Here is a 19,289-nt window from a genome sequence, read left to right as displayed (position 1 = left end):
GCAGAGAGAGACCCCCCAGACACACAGGGGCAGAGAGAGACCCCCCAGACACACAGGGGCAGAGAGAGATCCCCCCCAGACACACAGGGGGAGAGAGACCCCCCCCCCCCAGACACACAGGGGCAGAGAGAGACCCCCCAGACACACAGGGGGAGAGAGAGACCCCCCAGACACACAGGGGGAGAGAGAGATCCCCCCCAGACACACAGGGGCAGAGAGAGATCCCCCCCAGACACACAGGGGCAGAGAGAGACCCCCCAGACACACAGGGGCAGAGAGAGACCCCCCCCCCAGACACACAGGGGGAGAGAGAGATCCCCCCCAGACACACAGGGGCAGAGAGAGATCCCCCCCAGACACACAGGGGCAGAGAGAGACCCCCCAGACACACAGGGGCAGAGAGAGATCCCCCCCAGACACACAGGGGGAGAGAGAGACCCCCCAGACACACAGGGGCAGAGAGAGACCCCCCCCCCCAGACACACAGGGGGAGAGAGAGACCCCCCAGACACACAGGGGGAGAGAGAGATCCCCCCCCAGACACACAGGGGCAGAGAGAGACCCCCCAGACACACAGGGGCAGAGAGAGACCCCCCAGACACACAGGGGGAGAGAGAGACCCCCCCCAGACACACAGGGGCAGAGAGAGACCCCCCCCCCCCCCCCCAGACACACAGGGGGAGAGAGAGATCCCCCCCAGACACACAGGGGCAGAGAGAGACCCCCCAGACACACAGGGGGAGAGAGAGATCCCCCCCAGACACACAGGGGGAGAGAGAGATCCCCCAGACCCCAGACACACAGGGGGAGAGAGAGATCCCCCCCAGACACACAGGGGCAGAGAGAGACCCCCCCAGACACACAGGGGCAGAGAGAGACCCCCCCAGACCCCAGACAGAGGGGGAACATGTGGGTGGGAGACCCCCAGACAGGGGGGGAACATGGGGGGGGGGAGACCCCAGACAGAGGGGGAACACGAGGGGGAGATTAGGGGGAGGGCACCGGAAGCTGCACCCTCCTCCTCCTCATCTCTTGGGCTCCTGCATTATTTCTGTGTTTTTTTTTTTCCAATCTTAGTCACGTGGGTCGGTTTCCCGGGGTGCGCTCACGTGACTCCCGACGCTCCTGTCACGTTGTACTCGCTGTGTGCTGCTCAATAAAGTTATTGATAGGAGGGCGGAGACTCGGAGGTTTTCCGTCCAATAGGAGGTGGCAGGCGGGCGGTGTCCATGGAGACAGTGCAGCCGCTCTGTACTCCGCTCTATGGTGCTGGAGGAGGCAGCATGGCGGCGGGCGGAGCGGCTCCCGTGTGTATGATCGTGCTGGGGATGGCGGGCTCCGGGAAGACGACGCTGGTGCAGGTGAGTGCGGCCCGGACACCCTGATAGCAGACCCTCCCCCGGCCGCTGCTGTGTGTGATCTGTGCTCCTCTCCCCTCAGAGACTGACGTCACATCTGCACGGAGAGAAGAAGCCCCCGTATGTGGTGAACCTGGACCCCGCCGTGCACGAGATCCCATTCCCGGCCAACATCGGTAATAACATCGTATAATGCCCGGCCCCTCCCCCCTCCCGGATAGTGCCCGGGGCCCCGCCCCCTCCCGGATAGTGCCCGGGGCCCCGCCCCCTCCCGGATAGTGCCCGGGGCCCCGCCCCCTCCCGGATAGTGCCCGGGGCCCCGCCCCCTCCCGGATAGTGCCCGGGGCCCCGCCCCCTCCCGGATAGTGCCCGGGGCCCCGCCCCCTCCCGGATAGTGCCCGGGGCCCCGCCCCCTCCCGGATAGTGCCCGGGGCCCCGCCCCCTCCCGGATAGTGCCCGGGGCCCCGCCCCCTCCCGGATAGTGCCCGGGGCCCCGCCCCCTCCCGGATAGTGCCCGGGGCCCCGCCCCCTCCCGGATAGTGCCCGGGGCCCCGCCCCCTCCCGGATAGTGCCCGGGGCCCCGCCCCCTCCCGGATAGTGCCCGGGGCCCCGCCCCCTCCCGGATAGTGCCCGGGGCCCCGCCCCCTCCCGGATAGTGCCCGGGGCCCCGCCCCCTCCCGGATAGTGCCCGGGGCCCCTATATGTAATGTAATCATTGTCTCTTTGTAGATATTCGGGACACAGTGAAGTACAAGGAGGTGATGAAGCAGTATCCACATCCTGTGACATCACTGGCGTTGGGGGAGGGGCAGGCTGTGATGTCACTGGTGTTGGGGGGGGGGGGCTGTGACGTCGCTCGTGTCGGGGCGAGGGCGGGTTAATTAACCCCTAGGCGCATTACAACGTCCCCGGGTCTAGATACTTAGCGCACCAGGACGCACTATAACGTTCCGCTTCTGGTACCGGCTCACGGACCAGAAGCAGCGGCTGTCTATCACAGCTCACACCACGCTGTAACACTCGCTATCGGAACCGGCTACGTTTGTGGGTGTTAACTCCTTACACGCCGCGGTCAAGCATGACGGTGGCGTGTAAGGGTGTTTTCGCTATGGATCCGATCCTCTTCTGGGCAGCTCCCAGGACTTCCGAATGCCCCTGAGCTGCCCCATGTCCCCGGCAGTCAGATCCCTTCCAAGTCTGACTGCAAACTGAGCACGCGCCTGCACCGCCGGACATTGTACACGGCTCAGCAATGAAGAAGTATCGTAGGGTATTGGACTTGAACCAGAGAACCAGAGCATCAGAGCATCGCTAGTTCAAGTATAAGTAAAAACACTGAACACTACACATTATAATACATATATATATACACTCACCGGCCACTTTATTAGGTCCACCTGTCCAACTGCTCGTTAACACTTAATTTCTAATCAGCCAATCACATGGCGGCAGTGCATTTAGGCATGTAGACATGGTCCAGACAATCTCCTGCAGTTCTCCCGAGCATCAGTATGGGGAAGAAAGGTGATTTGTGGCCTGTGAACGTGGCATGGTTGTTGGTGCCAGAAGGGCTGGTCTGAGTATTTCAGAAACTGCTGATCTACTGGGATTTTCACGCACAACCATCTCTAGGGTTTACAGAGAATGGTCCGAAAAAGAAAAAACATCCAGTGAGCGGCAGTTCTGTGGGCGGAAATGCCTTGTTGATGCCAGAGGTCAGAGGAGAATGGGCAGACTGGTTCGAGCTGATAGAAAGGCAACAGTGACTCAAATCGCCACCCGTTACAACCAAGGTAGGCAGAAGAGCATCTCTGAACGCACAGTACATCCAACTTTGAGGCAGATGGGCTACAGCAGCAGAAGACCACACCGGGTGCCACTCCTTTCAGCTAAGAACAGAAAACTGAGGCTACAATTTGTACAAGCTCATCGAAATTGGACAGTAGAAGATTGGAAAAACGTTGCCTGGTCTGATGAGTCTCCATTTCTGCTGCGACATTCGGATGGTAGGGTCAGAATTTGGTACAACAACATGAAAGCATGGATCCATCCTGCCTTGTATCAGCGGGTCAGGCTGGTGGTGGTGGTGTCATGGATCCATCCTGCCTTGTATCAGCGGCTCAGGCTGGTGGTGGTGGTGTCATGGATCCATCCTGCCTTGTATCAGCGGCTCAGGCTGGTGTTGGTGGTGTCATGGATCCATCCTGCCTTGTATCAGCGGCTCAGGCTGGTGGTGCTGGTGTCATGGATCCATCCTGCCTTGTATCAGCGGTTCAGGCTGGTGCTGGTGGTGTCATGGATCCATCCTGCCTTGTATCAGCGGCTCAGGCTGGTGGTGGTGGTGTCATGGATCCATCCTGCCTTGTATCAGCGGCTCAGGCTGGTGGTGGTGTCATGGATCCATCCTGCCTTGTATCAGCGGGTCAGGCTGGTGGTGCTGGTGTCATGGATCCATCCTGCCTTGTATCAGCGGCTCAGGCTGGTGGTGGTGGTGTCATGGATCCATCCTGCCTTGTATCAGCGGCTCAGGCTGGTGGTGCTGGTGTCATGGATCCATCCTGCCTTGTATCAGCGGCTCAGGCTGGTGGTGGTGGTGTCATGGATCCATCCTGCCTTGTATCAGCGGCTCAGGCTGGTGGTGGTGGTGTCATGGATCCATCCTGCCTTGTATCAGCGGGTCAGGCTGGTGGTGGTGGTGTCATGGATCCATCCTGCCTTGTATCAGCGGCTCAGGCTGGTGGTGCTGGTGTCATGGATCCATCCTGCCTTGTATCAGCGGGTCAGGCTGGTGGTGGTGGTGTCATGGATCCATCCTGCCTTGTATCAGCGGGTCAGGCTGGTGGTGGTGGTGTCATGGATCCATCCTGCCTTGTATCAGCGGCTCAGGCTGGTGCTGGTGGTGTCATGGATCCATCCTGCCTTGTATCAGCGGCTCAGGCTGGTGGTGCTGGTGTCATGGATCCATCCTGCCTTGTATCAGCGGCTCAGGCTGGTGGTGGTGGTGTCATGGATCCATCCTGCCTTGTATCAGCGGGTCAGGCTGGTGGTGGTGGTGTCATGGATCCATCCTGCCTTGTATCAGCGGGTCAGGCTGGTGCTGGTGGTGTCATGGTGTGGGGAATATTTTCCCATGACCATGTCCATCCCTTTATGAGCACAATGTACCCTGTAACATCTGATGGCTACTTTCAGCAGGATAATGCGCCAGGTCATAAAGCTGGAATCATCTCAGACTGGTTTCTTGAACATGACAATGAGGTCACTGGACACAAATGGCTCCACAGTCACCAGATCTCAATCCAATAGAGCATCTTTGGGATGTGGTGGAACGGGAGATTCGCATCATGGATGTGCAGCCGACAAATCTGCGGCAACTGTGTGATACCATCATGTCAATATGGACCAAAATCTCTGAGGAGCTTCCAGCACCTTGTTGTATCTATGCCACGAAGAATTGAGGCAGTTCTGAAGGCAAAAGGGGGTCCAACCCGTTACTAGCATGGTGGACCTAATAAAGTGGCCGCTGAGTGTATATAAGCCCCTAAAATGTCACTTTCCCATAAAAACACTTAATAAAGTATCAAAAACACAAAAAAGCCACATATTTGGTATTGCTGCGTTTGTAACAATCTGTATAATAAAACCGCATCATTACTGGACCTGCACGGTAAACAGCAGGGGAAAAACACGCAAAAACTGTTCCGAAAAAAGATCATTTTTAATTAATATCTATTAAAAAATTCTCTAAAAAGTGATTAAAAAAATGTTTAGCGCTGTAAAATAAGACACTAAAAAGAACAACTCTTCTCGCAAAAAATAAGCCCCGAACCAGATTGGAGCTGAAAAATAAAAAGTTCTGCATATGAAAAGATGAACAAGATTTTCTCCAAATTAGTTTATATTCAGTACAATTGAATAAAATACACAAAACCCCAAATATTTGGTATCGCTGCGTCCGTAACAATCTGCATAATAAAACAGAATCCTTATTAGATCCGCAAAGTGAATTCCTTAAAATAAATAAAAAAAATTCCAAAAGAGATTTTTAATTAATAGCCTATAAAAAAAATGCTCTAAAAAGTGATTTAAAAATGTTCCGCACTCTAAAATAAGACACTAAAAAGAACAATCCTTCTCGCAAAAAATAAGCCCTTAAATAGATTTGTGAGGCGAAAAATAGAAAAGTTCTGCATATGAAAGACGGCGATGCTGAAATGAACAACAATTTTGCCAAATTACTTTTTATTCAGTAAAAATGGGAAGAAAAAAATCTATATAAATGAAGTATTTCCGTAATCGCGGCGACCCATAGAATAACAATAATGTACTATTTTTATGGTATGGTAAACAGCCAAAATAAAAAAACATAAACATTTTCCTAAAAATTGATGATTTTCATTTCCTCCACCAAAGAGTTAATAAAATCTCCCCAATTAGCTATAGATGCCCCAAAATTATGTACCGGAAAAGTGCATCTCATGTGGCAAAAGAAATAAGCCCCTATAGGTCCACAATAAGAAAAGAAAAATAATTATAGCCGGTACAATGTGACAGCAAATCTGATCTGGATGGCGCCTCCTTCCCTTCTATGCTCCTCCCCCTGTTCTGTCCCCATACAGCAGTCACCACCACACATGGGGGATCGGCTCTGGATGGCTCCTCCCATTCTATGCTCCTCCCCCTGTCCTGTCCCCGGCCGTGCGCCCATACAGCAGTCACCACCACACATGGGGGATCGGCTCTGGATGGCTCCTCCCATTCTATGCTCCTCCCCCTGTCCCCGGCCGTGCGCCCATACAGCAGTCACCACCACATATGGGGGATCGGCTCTGGATGGCTCCTCCCATTCTATGCTCCTCCTCCTGTCCCCGGCCGTGCGCCCATACAGCAGTCACCACCACATATGGGGCATCGGCTCTGGATGGCTCCTCCCATTCTATGCTCCTCCCCCTGTCCTGTCCCCGGCCGTGCACCCATACAGCAGTCACCACCACACGTGGGGGTTCGGCACTCGGGAGAATTGGGGATCAGACTTTGTGGAGCTTTTTTTCATTTAATTCATTACAAATGTTTAATTTTCCACCCAAAATGAGTGAAATGTGAGAAAATATTACAATTTGCAGACCGCACCTCCATATTGTATTAACCCCTATAAAACACCTAAAGGGTTAACAAACTTCTTAAAAGTGGTTTTTGGTACATTGAGGGGTGGAGTTTCCATAATGGGGTCATGTACGGGTCTCGCTATTATTTAGGTCCATATATATACGGGTTTTGGTGATTTTACAAAAAATGTGAAAAATGGCCCCAAATTCTGAGCCTCATCACATTCTAGTAAAATACGTGGAATCTTATAAACCTTCCAACATAAATCAGAGACCCGGGAAATGTAAGTCATGAAGTTATCGGGGGCTGTGACATCTGCAGCAAAAGGAGAGAATTTACAACTTCCAAAATAAAGAATTTTTGTCAAATTTAGGTTTTTTTTCATAACTAAACACAAAAGATTTCATCCAAATTTTTAAACTAATTTGAAGTACAAAGTGTCAGGAGAAAACAATCTCCCAATCCCCGGATCTCTCACAGCGTCCGGAGAGATAACCACTTATAGTGACACAGGGAGGATCTGAAGAATGGGGCCGCGACCTGAAGGGGTTAAACAAAGAAAAGGCAAAGTGTTTATAGGCCAAAAATTATTTATACAAATCTTTAATTCCACACGACACATAAACAGCTAAAGTGTACAGCAACCCATGTGTGTGACCACGACAAGTCCATGCACATCACATAAGTACATTGCCCGGTGCTCTGCGACGATTGCCCGGTGCTCTGACGACGATTGGCCGGGGCTCTGACGACGATTGATTGGCCGGGGCTCTGACGACGATTGATTGGCCGGGGCTCTGACGACGATTGATTGGCCGGGGCTCTGACGACGATTGATTGGCCGGGGCTCTGACGACGATTGATTGGCCGGGGCTCTGACGACGATTGATTGGCCGGGGCTCTGACGACGATTGATTGGCCGGGGCTCTGACGACGATTGATTGGCCGGGGCTCTGACGACGATTGATTGGCCGGGGCTCTGACGACGATTGATTGGCCGGGGCTCTGACGACGATTGATTGGCCGGGGCTCTGACGACGATTGATTGGCCGGGGCTCTGACGACGATTGATTGGCCGGGGCTCTGACGACGATTGATTGGCCGGGGCTCTGACGACGATTGATTGGCCGGGGCTCTGACGACGATTGATTGGCCGGGGCTCTGACGACGATTGATTGGCCGGGGCTCTGACGACGATTGATTGGCCGGGGCTCTGACGACGATTGATTGGCCGGGGCTCTGACGACGATTGATTGGCCGGGGCTCTGACGACGATTGATTGGCCGGGGCTCTGACGACGATTGATTGGCCGGGGCTCTGACGACGATTGATTGGCCGGGGCTCTGACGACGATTGATTGGCCGGGGCTCTGACGACGATTGATTGGCCGGGGCTCTGACGACGATTGATTGGCCGGGGCTCTGACGACGATTGATTGGCCGGGGCTCTGACGACGATTGATTGGCCGGGGCTCTGACGACGATTGATTGGCCGGGGCTCTGACGACGATTGATTGGCCGGGGCTCTGACGACGATTGATTGGCCGGGGCTCTGACGACGATTGATTGGCCGGGGCTCTGACGACGATTGATTGGCCGGGGCTCTGACGACGATTGATTGGCCGGGGCTCTGACGACGATTGATTGGCCGGGGCTCTGACGACGATTGATTGGCCGGGGCTCTGACGACGATTGATTGGCCGGGGCTCTGACGACGATTGATTGGCCGGGGCTCTGACGACGATTGATTGGCCGGGGCTCTGACGACGATTGATTGGCCGGGGCTCTGACGACGATTGATTGGCCGGGGCTCTGACGACGATTGATTGGCCGGGGCTCTGACGACGATTGATTGGCCGGGGCTCTGACGACGATTGATTGGCCGGGGCTCTGACGACGATTGATTGGCCGGGGCTCTGACGACGATTGATTGGCCGGGGCTCTGACGACGATTGATTGGCCGGGGCTCTGACGACGATTGATTGGCCGGGGCTCTGACGACGATTGATTGGCCGGGGCTCTGACGACGATTGATTGGCCGGGGCTCTGACGACGATTGATTGGCCGGGGCTCTGACGACGATTGATTGGCCGGGGCTCTGACGACGATTGATTGGCCGGGGCTCTGACGACGATTGATTGGCCGGGGCTCTGACGACGATTGATTGGCCGGGGCTCTGACGACGATTGATTGGCCGGGGCTCTGACGACGATTGATTGGCCGGGGCTCTGACGACGATTGATTGGCCGGGGCTCTGCGACGATTGCCCGGGGCTCTGACGACGATTGATTGCCCGGTGCTCTGCGACGACGATTGATTGGCCGGGGCTCTGACGACGATTGATTGCCCGGTGCTCTGCGACGACGATGGATTGCCCGGTGCTCTGCGACGACGATGGATTGCCCGGTGCTCTGCGACGACGATGGATTGGCCGGTGCTCTGCGACGACGATGGATTGGCCGGTGCTCTGCGACGACGATGGATTGGCCGGTGCTCTGCGACGACGATGGATTGGCCGGGGCTCTGCGACGACGATGGATTGGCCGGGGCTCTGCGACGACGATGGATTGGCCGGGGCTCTGCGACGACGATGGATTGGCCGGGGCTCTGCGACGACGATGGATTGGCCGGGGCTCTGCGACGACGATTGATTGGCCGGGGCTCATAATTACAATAATCACTACATATTGCTTTCATGTTCAGAAAATGCACAGAACGCTGACAGATAATATATAATAGATGGCGCACTCCTAGAAGATCTTACAGAATATATTGATCAGCGGTGCAGAGTTACCAGTCCTTAGTTATCCACCGGGCGTAGAGTGTTTTTTGGGCTGTGACGTCACTGGCGTCGGGGGAGGGGGGCTATGACATCGCTGGCGTCGGGGGAGGGGGGCTATGACATCGCTGGCGTCGGGGGAGGGGGGCTATGACATCGCTGGCGTCGGGGGAGGGGGGCTATGACATCGCTGGCGTCGGGGGAGGGGGGCTGTGGTGTCACTGGCGTCGGGGGAGGGGGCTGTGAGATTCCGGGTACTTGTTCCTTAACCCTTTCCTCAGATACGGCCTCGGACCCAATGGCGGTATTGTCACGTCTCTTAACCTCTTTGCTACTCGTTTTGACCAGGTAAGTGTTCAGCAGGGTCATGTGATGGTGTGTTTGCCCCTCCTACTCCTCTGTCCTCACTTACCTCCCCCCCTTTCCCTGCAGGTGGTGAAGTTCATAGAGAAGAGGCAGAAGAACTGTAGGTAAGTACCTGATAGGGTGGGGCTGAGGGGTTACCATGGACACTAACATGCTCCTCCCCCTGTAGGTATGTGCTCATAGACACACCTGGACAGATTGAGGTCTTCACCTGGTCGGCCTCAGGGTCCATCATCACTGAGGCGCTGGTGAGTATCGGTAAGGGGCGGAGCCTGGAGATAACACGACGGCGCTGGCTGCGTGTAACGTGCGTCTTCTCCTGCAGGCGGCCTCCTTCCCGTCTGTGGTCGTATATGTGATGGACACCTCCCGCAGCACCAACCCCGTCACCTTCATGTCCAACATGCTGTACGCCTGCAGGTAGGTGCTGCTCACAGGAGCGTAGCCCTCGCCTGCCCAAACCCCCCTCCTCCTTGTGACCTCCCCGGCGTAGCCCTCGCCTGCCCCCCGTGTGACCTCCCAAGCGTAGCCCTCACCTGCCCCCTACCGTGTGACCTCCCCGGCATAGACCTCGCCTGCCCACGCCCCGTGTGACCTCCCCGGCTGACTTCTTTTTTTTCTCTTCCAGCATCATGTACAAGACCAAGCTGCCCTTCATTGTCGTCATGAACAAGGTACAGCCTCAGCCAGACAGTACTAATACATGTGGTCCAGGCAGGGGTAACAGCTATTACCTACCTCCAGGCAGGGGTAACAGCTGTTACCTACCTCCAGGCAGGAGTAATAGATAGGTGTAAATGGAGGCAGGGCTCAGGTGTTACCTCTGGGCAGGCAGTAGTAATTGATCGTCATGTTGCTGTGTTGTCCAGGCATTAGTAATCTATCTCCCCGCAGACAGATATAATCGATCACAGCTTTGCAGTGGAGTGGATGCAGGACTTTGAGAGTTTCCAGGATGCTCTGAACCAGGAGACGTCGTACGTTAGTAACCTGACCCGCTCCATGAGCCTGGTGCTGGACGAGTTCTACAACGCGCTGCGGGTAAAGCCCGATCCGAGGTGTTGGTGTTCTGGTCGTGCTGCTCACATCTCTCACGCTGCCTTGTCTTTCTAGGTGGTTGGGGTCTCTGCGGTGACCGGGGCCGGGATGGATGAGTTTTTTGTGAAGGTTTCTGAGGCAGCGGATGAGTATGAGAGGTGAGGAGGCGCCGGTTACTTGTTATTATCAAGTTCTGCCGCTCATTACACAACCTCAGGTTCATTAATGGTTAATAAAATCCACTTAGTGAGCTCCCACATAAGACATAAGTCCGGTATAATATCCCGCTCTGTGGAGACCTGATGTCATGCACGGCCCGGCAGATGTGAGACGCGGGGCAGGACCTGGGCTTGGTTACTTGGGGATAAATCGTGTCCATAGTTCAGCATTTAATAAACATAAAAGCATCCTCTCTAATCATACAGCGATACTCCACATTATTAGTTGTTGTGTTCTCCTGTGCAGGGAGTACCGGCCGGAGTATGAGCGCCTGCGCCAGGCTGCGGTAAGTCATGTCACCCTTGGGGGGGGCTCCATGTATGAGGTGATACTGACCCAGTCGTATCCCGGGATACAGGAGGAGGGGAAGCGGCGGGAGCAGCAGGAGCAGTTGGATCGGCTGCATCGGGACCTGGGTTCTGTGGCTCTGGACCCAGGACTCTCGGCAGGTAAGTACATGGCTCTTGTGACTATGGGTTTTCAGTCTGTCAGAGCCTCAGTCTCACTCTCATACTATTAGGTCTGGATGAAGCGGCTGCTGGGCCGTCAGATCTGATCCTCACTCGGGGGAACATGGAGGATGATGAGGCGGAGGACAGTGACACGGATGACATCGATCACTCAGGTGTGATGAGAGGGGCAGGAGGAAGGGGGGGGGGGGTCTGTGCCCCATCACTAAATCTCTGCTGGTCCTTAGGGTGATTAGGGGGAAGGTCCCCACAGTGAGGCAGAGGACAAAGGGGCAAGATCCCCGGGATGAGGAGGATGACGACCAAGGAGGGAGGGTCCCCGGGTTGAGGCACAGGACAACAGGGGGGTATGAAAGTCCCTGGTTTCAGGTTGAGTGGGAGGATGATGAGTGAGAGGGTCATTGGGTTAAGGCAGTTGATGACCGGAGAGGGTGGAGGGTCACTGGGTTGAGGACAATGAGGGATGGGATCCTGGGTTTAGGCAGAGGAGGGGGACAGTCCCTGGGATGGGGTAGAGGTCACTGGGGGCCACAGCACTGACGTCCGAGGTGTTTCCCTGGCAGTGGCGGAGTCGAGGCTGGAGGAGCCGGCCTTCCAGAACTTCCTGCAACAAACACAGAGCAAGTATCGGGAGAAGGTACAGAAGTGATGAGCCGTCCCCTGCGGCATGGAGGACGACCCTCTCCTCACGGGGGAAGTGTAATATTTTCTTGTATAATTTCCTGTTTATTATATTATAGATCTGGTTTTGTTACTTTGTGTCTCGTTTCATTATTATTGCCTCCAGAGCAGCGCCCCCTGCTGGCCTCGAGCCTCCATCCTGCGGAGGGTGTGATGGTCTGCAGCAATAATTGTTCTATAAGAGCGGGTGATGTTCATTACTGAGCGGACCCCCGGAGGACCCCCCTCCCCATCACTGCTCACATACATGGAGGCGCCGCTCATCTCTCCCCCCCCTGTGTGTGGGTCTGTCCTAGATGACTTGTAGGAGAAAGCAGGAGATAGAAGGAAAGCTTCCCCCCTATATCGAGATAGATTACACCCTTCCAGTCCTTTCAGAGCTCAAGGTACCAGAAGAAAGGAAAAGACCCGAGATCCCGGACTTCCAACCCTCCCCGGAAAAATACGGCTTCTTCTTCATTCAGTCCTCTGACCTGTGGTCCACAATGGGGCAGAAGACTTTTCCCTCTTCCACACCTGGAAACCGATCTCGAGAAGCGTTTGGACACTGAAAGCTGTGACCCTGGACTTTGCTTCTCCTAGAAGATCCTTAGTTGGACTTTCAGTTCAAGTTTCAAGGGTTTTCTGGATCCTCGGAGGCTGCGGTCGGCCATATCCTATACGACTCCCGCCCTACAGAAACTTTTTCTAGCTGTCTGTCTGGATTTCCTATTCTTAAGATAAGATTCATTTTTCTACAGATCTCCTTACATTTCCATCAGCCTTGTCCCTTCTAGGTCTGTGGACGGCGGCAATGCCAGCGCTTTCTTCAGCCCAGTTTCATTCCAGAACCCTTCATAATGTTCTGGGACAATGGCCTGGGACAGACGCCGATCTTTAGACCGTACCCTTTAGTTTCCAGGGTCCTTAAACTGGTGGTTGGTACCTAAAACCCGCCCTCCCTCCAGCTGTCCTCGCCTCATGCACGGCCCTTCCCACATTTTTCATCTAGCAGAAACCATACGGACAGAGGGAGAGGTCTCTCCCCAGGTCACATGATCACCAAACTGTGGGGGGCTCCAGCCATAGATCTCATCACAAGGTGAAGCGGTTTGCGAGGGATCAACCTCGGAGACTTTCTCTCAATTCTGGGCTCATCACCTATAAGGAAGATAAGACGAGGCCACAGTCCTTCTCGTGGCTCCTTTCTGGCCTTGGCCTCTGCAGGTCCCCGAGTGCTTCCAGCAGTAAGAAGCTTCTACCCCGGCCAGGACTCTGCAGGTCACAGCGCAGCTATGGGGGTTCACTTTACAGATGTGAGAAACATTTTACAGGAGGAAAAAACCCAAAACCTGGTATTTTTTTATTCAAAAGACATATGTGTACAGAACAGTAAATGTACAGAGATATTTACACGCGTGTGGGGGGCGGGTGACTACAGGAGGTGACCCCCTGATAGTGGCGGGTGACGTCGGGCAGTGACCCCCTGATAGTGGCGGGTGACGTCGGGCAGTGACCCCCTGATAGTGGCGGCCGGTGATATCACGCGGTGACCCCCTGCTGGCGGCCGGTGATATCACGCGGTGACCCCCTGCTGGCGGCTGGTGATATCACGCGGTGACCCCCTGCTGGCGGCTGGTGATATCACGCGGTGACCCCCTGCAGACCTCTCCTCTATGCTCAGGGCGTCGCCGTTACTGACTCTTCACCTTCTTGCGTTGCGTGCACCACAGGAGGATGGACAGACTGAGGGTCACTGAGGCCAAGACCCCAAAGAAGAGGAGCGTGGGGAAGGAGCCCTGCGGAGGAGAACCATAGAGATGTGTCATGTGATGGGATATAGCACTGTGTGTCGTACCCCGGAGCCCCCACTTACCTCTCTCATACACTTGTAACCTTTGAACCCTGGAGCGCAGAGACACTGTGTATAACCCGGACCCCCGGGGGCACACAAGGAGTTTTCCGGACACAGTGACACTGCAGAGGAAATGAGCATGAGTGCTATATATAACATACTACATGTGTGTGACCCTCTATATGTCATACAACACTCCCCTGATACACGGGTAGGCCCCCCTGGTTGACAGGTTATCGGGGGTCGTCCTGCACTCACCCTGTTCTCCGGTGCTGTTGCACCCGTCTCTCTGCTCCTGGCAGATCCGGACATCGTCAGTGATGCTGACATTTATCCACACCCCGTCACCCCCAGGACAGCTGATATTGGGGGGCAGAGCTCTGACACAAGACAAGGGGTTAATCCACCGCTGATAACAATGAGATAGGAGGGGGGAAGAAGCCGCACTTACATGTACTCCAGACCTGAGAGACCCTGGAACAGGTCCTGAGGCAGATCCTGCAGAGGATTCTGGGAGAGGTCACTGCAGGAGAACAATGGGGTCAGAGGTCACATATAGAAGCAGCACTCCCCCATCACTATCCCTTAAAGGGCACCTACCACCACAAATCTACCTATAAAAGGTAGATCGGGTGGTAGGTGGATCAATGGGACGTGAGGATAGCCCTTTTAAGGGCTAATCCTCGCGTCCCCGCACTTTTTTGGAAACTTTTATTACCCTAATATGTAAATTTTATTATGCGGCTACTGGGGCGTGGAGTAGCTGCATCTGAGGTTACACGAGGAGGCTACTCCACGCCCCGGTAGCCACTTTACCCCTCCTACTCACCATGTTCGGCGCGCAGCTGCTCGTAGCTGCGCGCCCTCGTCCGCCGATCCTGCCGTCTGCGCATGCGCAGAACAGCAGGCCCGCGCCTGCGCGGTCACTGCTCTGAAGCCGGGGCTGCACAGGACGAGGGCGCGCAGCTACGAGCAGTTGCGCGCCGAAGATGGTGAGTAGGAGGGGTAAAGTGGCTACCGGGGCGTGGAGTAGCCGCCTCGTGTAACCTCAGATGCGGCTACTCCACGCCCCAGTAGCCGCATAACAAAATTTACATATTAGGGTAATAAAAGTTTCCAAAAAAGTGCGGGGACGCGAGGATTAGCCCTTAAAAGGGCTATCCTCACGTCCCATTGATCCACCTACCACCCGATCTACCTTTATAGGTAGATTTGTGGTGGTAGGTTTCCTTTAACACTGAACTCCATAAATGACTCGATATGCGACCTCACAACCTTTACAGGTTAAAGGTCACCAGCAGAGGTTCCACCCACACTGAAAATGTTGTGGTTTACTTACATGGCAACCAGTTCTGAGGTCAGATGCGGGGAGGGGTCCAGGTGAGAGAGCGAACAGTTATGAAGATCGAGCCTTATGGAGAAAAAGAATAGGATGACTACTAATGAGACACCCAGGGAAGAGACCCCCAACAGCCCCCCATGTAACCGCCACTAGTGATGAGCCCCCCACCAGCCCCCCCATGTAACCTCCACCAGTGATGAGACCCCCACCAGCCCCCGTGCAACCTCCACCTGTGATGAGACCCCCAAATGCCCCCCATGTAACCTCCACCAGTGATGAGACCCCCATCAGCCCTGTGTGTAACCTTCACCAGTAATGAGACCCCCACCAGCCCCCGTGCAACCTCCACCTGTGATGAGACCCCCAACAGCCCCCCATGTAACCTCCACCAGTGATGAGACCCCCAACACCCCCCCATGTAACCTCCACCAGTGACGAGACCCCCAACAGCCCCCCATGTAACCTCCACCAGTGATGAGACCCCCATCAGCCCTGTGTGTAACCTTCACCAGTAATGAGACCCCCAACAGCCCCCCGTGTAACCTCCACCAGTGATGAGACCCCCAACAGCCCCCCGTGTAACCTCCACCAGTGATGAGACCCCCAAGAGCCCCCCCATGTAACCTTCACCAGTCCTGTGTGTAACCTCCACCAGTGATGAGACCCCAACCAGCCCTGTGTGTAACCTCCACCAGTGATGAGACCCCCCCACCAGTGATGATGAGACCCCCACCAGCTCCCGTGTAACCCCCACCAGAGATAAGACCCCCTTACTTCCCCCATACACAGTATACCCAGTGATGATGTTGTCTCCGGTCACACAGCAGCGGGACACTATCCTTGCCCCGGAGGCCGAACATCTCTTTCCCACTTCAGACACATTGGTCATTGTACCCGGACATAAGGTGCAAATGAGCTATGGAGAGAGAAGGGTTAATCAGCGACTTCTCCATCATGACCCCCACACCTCCCCCATCGCATGTCACAATTATTACACTTCCTGTACAGGGGATGAGGTCACTGATATTACACTTCCTGTACAGGGGATGACATCACTGATATTACACTTCCTGTACAGGGGATGACATCACTGATATTACACTTCCTGTACAGGGGATGAGGTCACTGATATTACACTTCCTGTACAGGGGATGAGGTCACCGATATTACACTTCCTGTACAGGAGATGACGTCACCGATATTACACTTCCTGTACAGGGGATGACGTCACCGATATTACACTTCCTGTACAGGGGATGACATCACTGATATTACACTTCCTGTACAGGGGATGACATCACTGATATTACACTTCCTGTACAGGGGATGAGGTCACTGATATTACACTTCCTGTACAGGAGATGACGTCACTGATATTACACTTCCTGTACAGGAGATGACATCACTGATATTACACTTCCTGTACAGGAGATGACATCACTGATATTACACTTCCTGTACAGGAGATGACATCACTGATATTACACTTCCTGTACAGGAGATGACATCACTGATATTACACTTCCTGTACAAGGGATGACATCACCGATATTACACTTCCTGTACAGGGGATGACGTCACCGATATTACACTTCCTGTACAGGGGATGACGTCACCGATATTACACTTCCTGTACAGGGGATGACGTCACCGATATTACACTTCCTGTACAGGGGATGACGTCACCGATATTACACTTCCTGTACAGGGGATGACGTCACCGATATTACACTTCCTGTACAGGGGATGACGTCACCGATATTACACTTCCTGTACAGGGGATGACATCACCGATATTACACTTCCTGTACAGGGGATGACATCACCGATATTACACTTCCTGTACAGGGGATGACGTCACCGATATTACACTTCCTGTACAGGGGATGACGTCACTGATATTACACTTCCTGCACAGGGGATGACGTCACTGATATTACACTTCCTGTACATGGAATGACGTCACTGATATTACACTTCCTGTACATGGAATGACGTCACTGATATTACACTTCCTGTAGAGGAGATGACATCACTGATATTACACTTCCTGTACAGGGGATGAGGTCACTGATATTACACTTCCTGTACAGGGGATGACGTCACTGATATTACACTTCCTGTACAGGAGATGAGGTCACTGATATTACACTTCCTGTACATGGAATGACGTCACTGATATTACACTTCCTGTACAGGAGATGACATCACTAATATTACACTTCCTGTACAGGAGATGACATCACTGATATTACACTTCCTGTAGAGGAGATGACGTCACTGATATTACACTTCCTGTAGAGGAGATGACATCACTGATATTACACTTCCTGTACAGGAGATGACGTCACTGATATTACACTTCCTGTACAGGAGAGGACGTCACTGATATTACACTTCCTGTACAGGAGAGGACGTCACTGATATTACACTTCCTGTACAGGAGAGGACGTCACTGATATTACACTTCCTGTACAGGAGATGACATCACTGATATTACACTTCCTGTACAGGAGATGACGTCACTGATATTACACTTCCTGTACAGGAGATGACATCACTGATATTACACTTCCTGTACAGGAGATGACATCACTGATATTACACTTCCTGTACAGGAGATGACGTCACTGATATTACACTTCCTGTACAGGAGATGAGGTCACTGATATTACACTTCCTGTACAGGGGATGAGGTCACTGATATTACACTTCCTGTACAGGAGATGACATCACTGATATTACACTTCCTGTACAGGAGATGACGTCACTGATATTACACTTCCTGTAGAGGAGATGACATCACTGATATTACACTTCCTGTACATGGAATGACGTCACTGATATTACACTTCCTGTACAGGAGATGACGTCACTGATATTACACTTCCTGTAGAGGAGATGACATCACTGATATTACACTTCCTGTACAGGGGATGACGTCACTGATATTACACTTCCTGTACAGGAGATGACATCACTGATATTACACTTCCTGTACAGGGGATGACATCACTGATATTACACTTCCTGTACAGGGGATGACATCACTGATATTACACTTCCTGTACAGGGGATGAGGTCACTGATATTACACTTCCTGTACAGGAGATGACATCACTGATATTACACTTCCTGTACAGGGGATGACATCACTGATATTACACTTCCTGTACAGGGGATGAGGTCACTGATATTACACTTCCTGTAGAGGAGATGACATCACTGATATTACACTTCCTGTACAGGGGATGACATCACTGATATTACACTTCCTGTACAGGGGATGACGTCACTGATATTACACTTCCTGTACAGGGGATGACATCACTGATATTACACTTCCTGTACAGGGGATGACATCACTGATATTACACTTCCTGTACAGGGGATGAGGTCACTGATATTACACTTCCTGTACAGGGGATGAGGTCACTGATATTACACTTCCTATACAGGGGATGAGGTCACTGATATTACACTTCCTGTACAGGATATGACGTCACTGATATTACACTTCCTGTACAGGGGATGACATCACTGATATTACACTTCCTGTACAGGATATGACGTCACTGATATTACACTTCCTGTACAGGGGATGACATCACTGATATTACACTTCCTGTACAGGGGATGACGTCACTGATATTACACTTCCTGTCAGCACCTGATTCTCCCGGGTCTGCTCCCGGCCACACGCTGCGGTTGCTCTCACCTGTGCCGCGCTTTGCGCTCCGATCATCAGGAGGAGGAGACACACAGGAGTCGCCGCCATCTCTCCCGGCTCAGGTCATGTGATGCTGGGCCGCGGTCACGTGATCTCAGCTGTCCGGATCTCGTGCGCCCTCTGCCGGCCGCCGCCGCCGCCACATACGTCATCGGGTCACGTGCCCAACACAGGAAACTACAGCGCGGGAAACCAGAAACTGACAGGAACTGCGGGTCCCGCGCCGCCCGGCTCAGTGTGTGTGTGAGGGGGCAATGTGCGCGTCATACCTGGGTGTTTGGGGTCCCGGAGGTGTTTGGGGTCCTGTGTGGTGGGGGACCCTGGGTGTTTGGGGTCCTGTGTGGTGGGGGGTCCCGGAGGTGTTTGG

At 53.7% G+C, this 19,289-nt stretch overlaps 2 protein-coding genes across 2 annotated transcripts; one reads left to right on the top strand and one right to left on the bottom strand.

Moving 5' to 3' along the window:
• The first annotated feature begins 1,194 nt into the window (after nucleotides 1–1,194).
• GPN1 (GPN-loop GTPase 1) lies at nucleotides 1,195–12,089 on the top strand. Its single transcript, XM_072144084.1, has 14 exons — nucleotides 1,195–1,361; nucleotides 1,441–1,534; nucleotides 2,088–2,127; nucleotides 9,524–9,590; nucleotides 9,675–9,712; nucleotides 9,778–9,856; nucleotides 9,934–10,028; nucleotides 10,237–10,282; nucleotides 10,503–10,649; nucleotides 10,722–10,804; nucleotides 11,112–11,151; nucleotides 11,224–11,314; nucleotides 11,386–11,490; nucleotides 11,899–12,089. The coding sequence occupies exons 1-14, from the start codon at nucleotides 1,230–1,232 to the stop codon at nucleotides 11,982–11,984; spliced, it is 1,143 nt and encodes a 380-aa protein (XP_072000185.1). The 5' UTR covers nucleotides 1,195–1,229; the 3' UTR covers nucleotides 11,985–12,089.
• Nucleotides 12,090–13,339: 1,250 nt separating this feature from the next.
• On the bottom strand, nucleotides 13,340–19,040 carry ATRAID (all-trans retinoic acid induced differentiation factor). The gene is made up of 7 exons (XM_072139706.1): nucleotides 18,911–19,040; nucleotides 15,987–16,108; nucleotides 15,190–15,261; nucleotides 14,302–14,373; nucleotides 14,109–14,230; nucleotides 13,872–13,972; nucleotides 13,340–13,794 (listed from the first exon to the last, which is right to left on the bottom strand). Exons 1-7 carry the CDS (start codon nucleotides 18,968–18,970, stop codon nucleotides 13,690–13,692), a joined length of 654 nt encoding a protein of 217 aa, XP_071995807.1. The 5' UTR covers nucleotides 18,971–19,040; the 3' UTR covers nucleotides 13,340–13,689.
• Between the last annotated feature and the right edge of the window lie 249 nt (nucleotides 19,041–19,289).

This window comes from Engystomops pustulosus, chromosome 3 (assembly GCF_040894005.1).
Source record: "Engystomops pustulosus chromosome 3, aEngPut4.maternal, whole genome shotgun sequence".
NCBI classification, from domain to species: domain Eukaryota; kingdom Metazoa; phylum Chordata; class Amphibia; order Anura; family Leptodactylidae; genus Engystomops; species Engystomops pustulosus.
The sequence above is the reverse complement of the archived record's forward strand: the minus strand, read 5'-3'. Positions and strand labels throughout refer to the sequence as shown.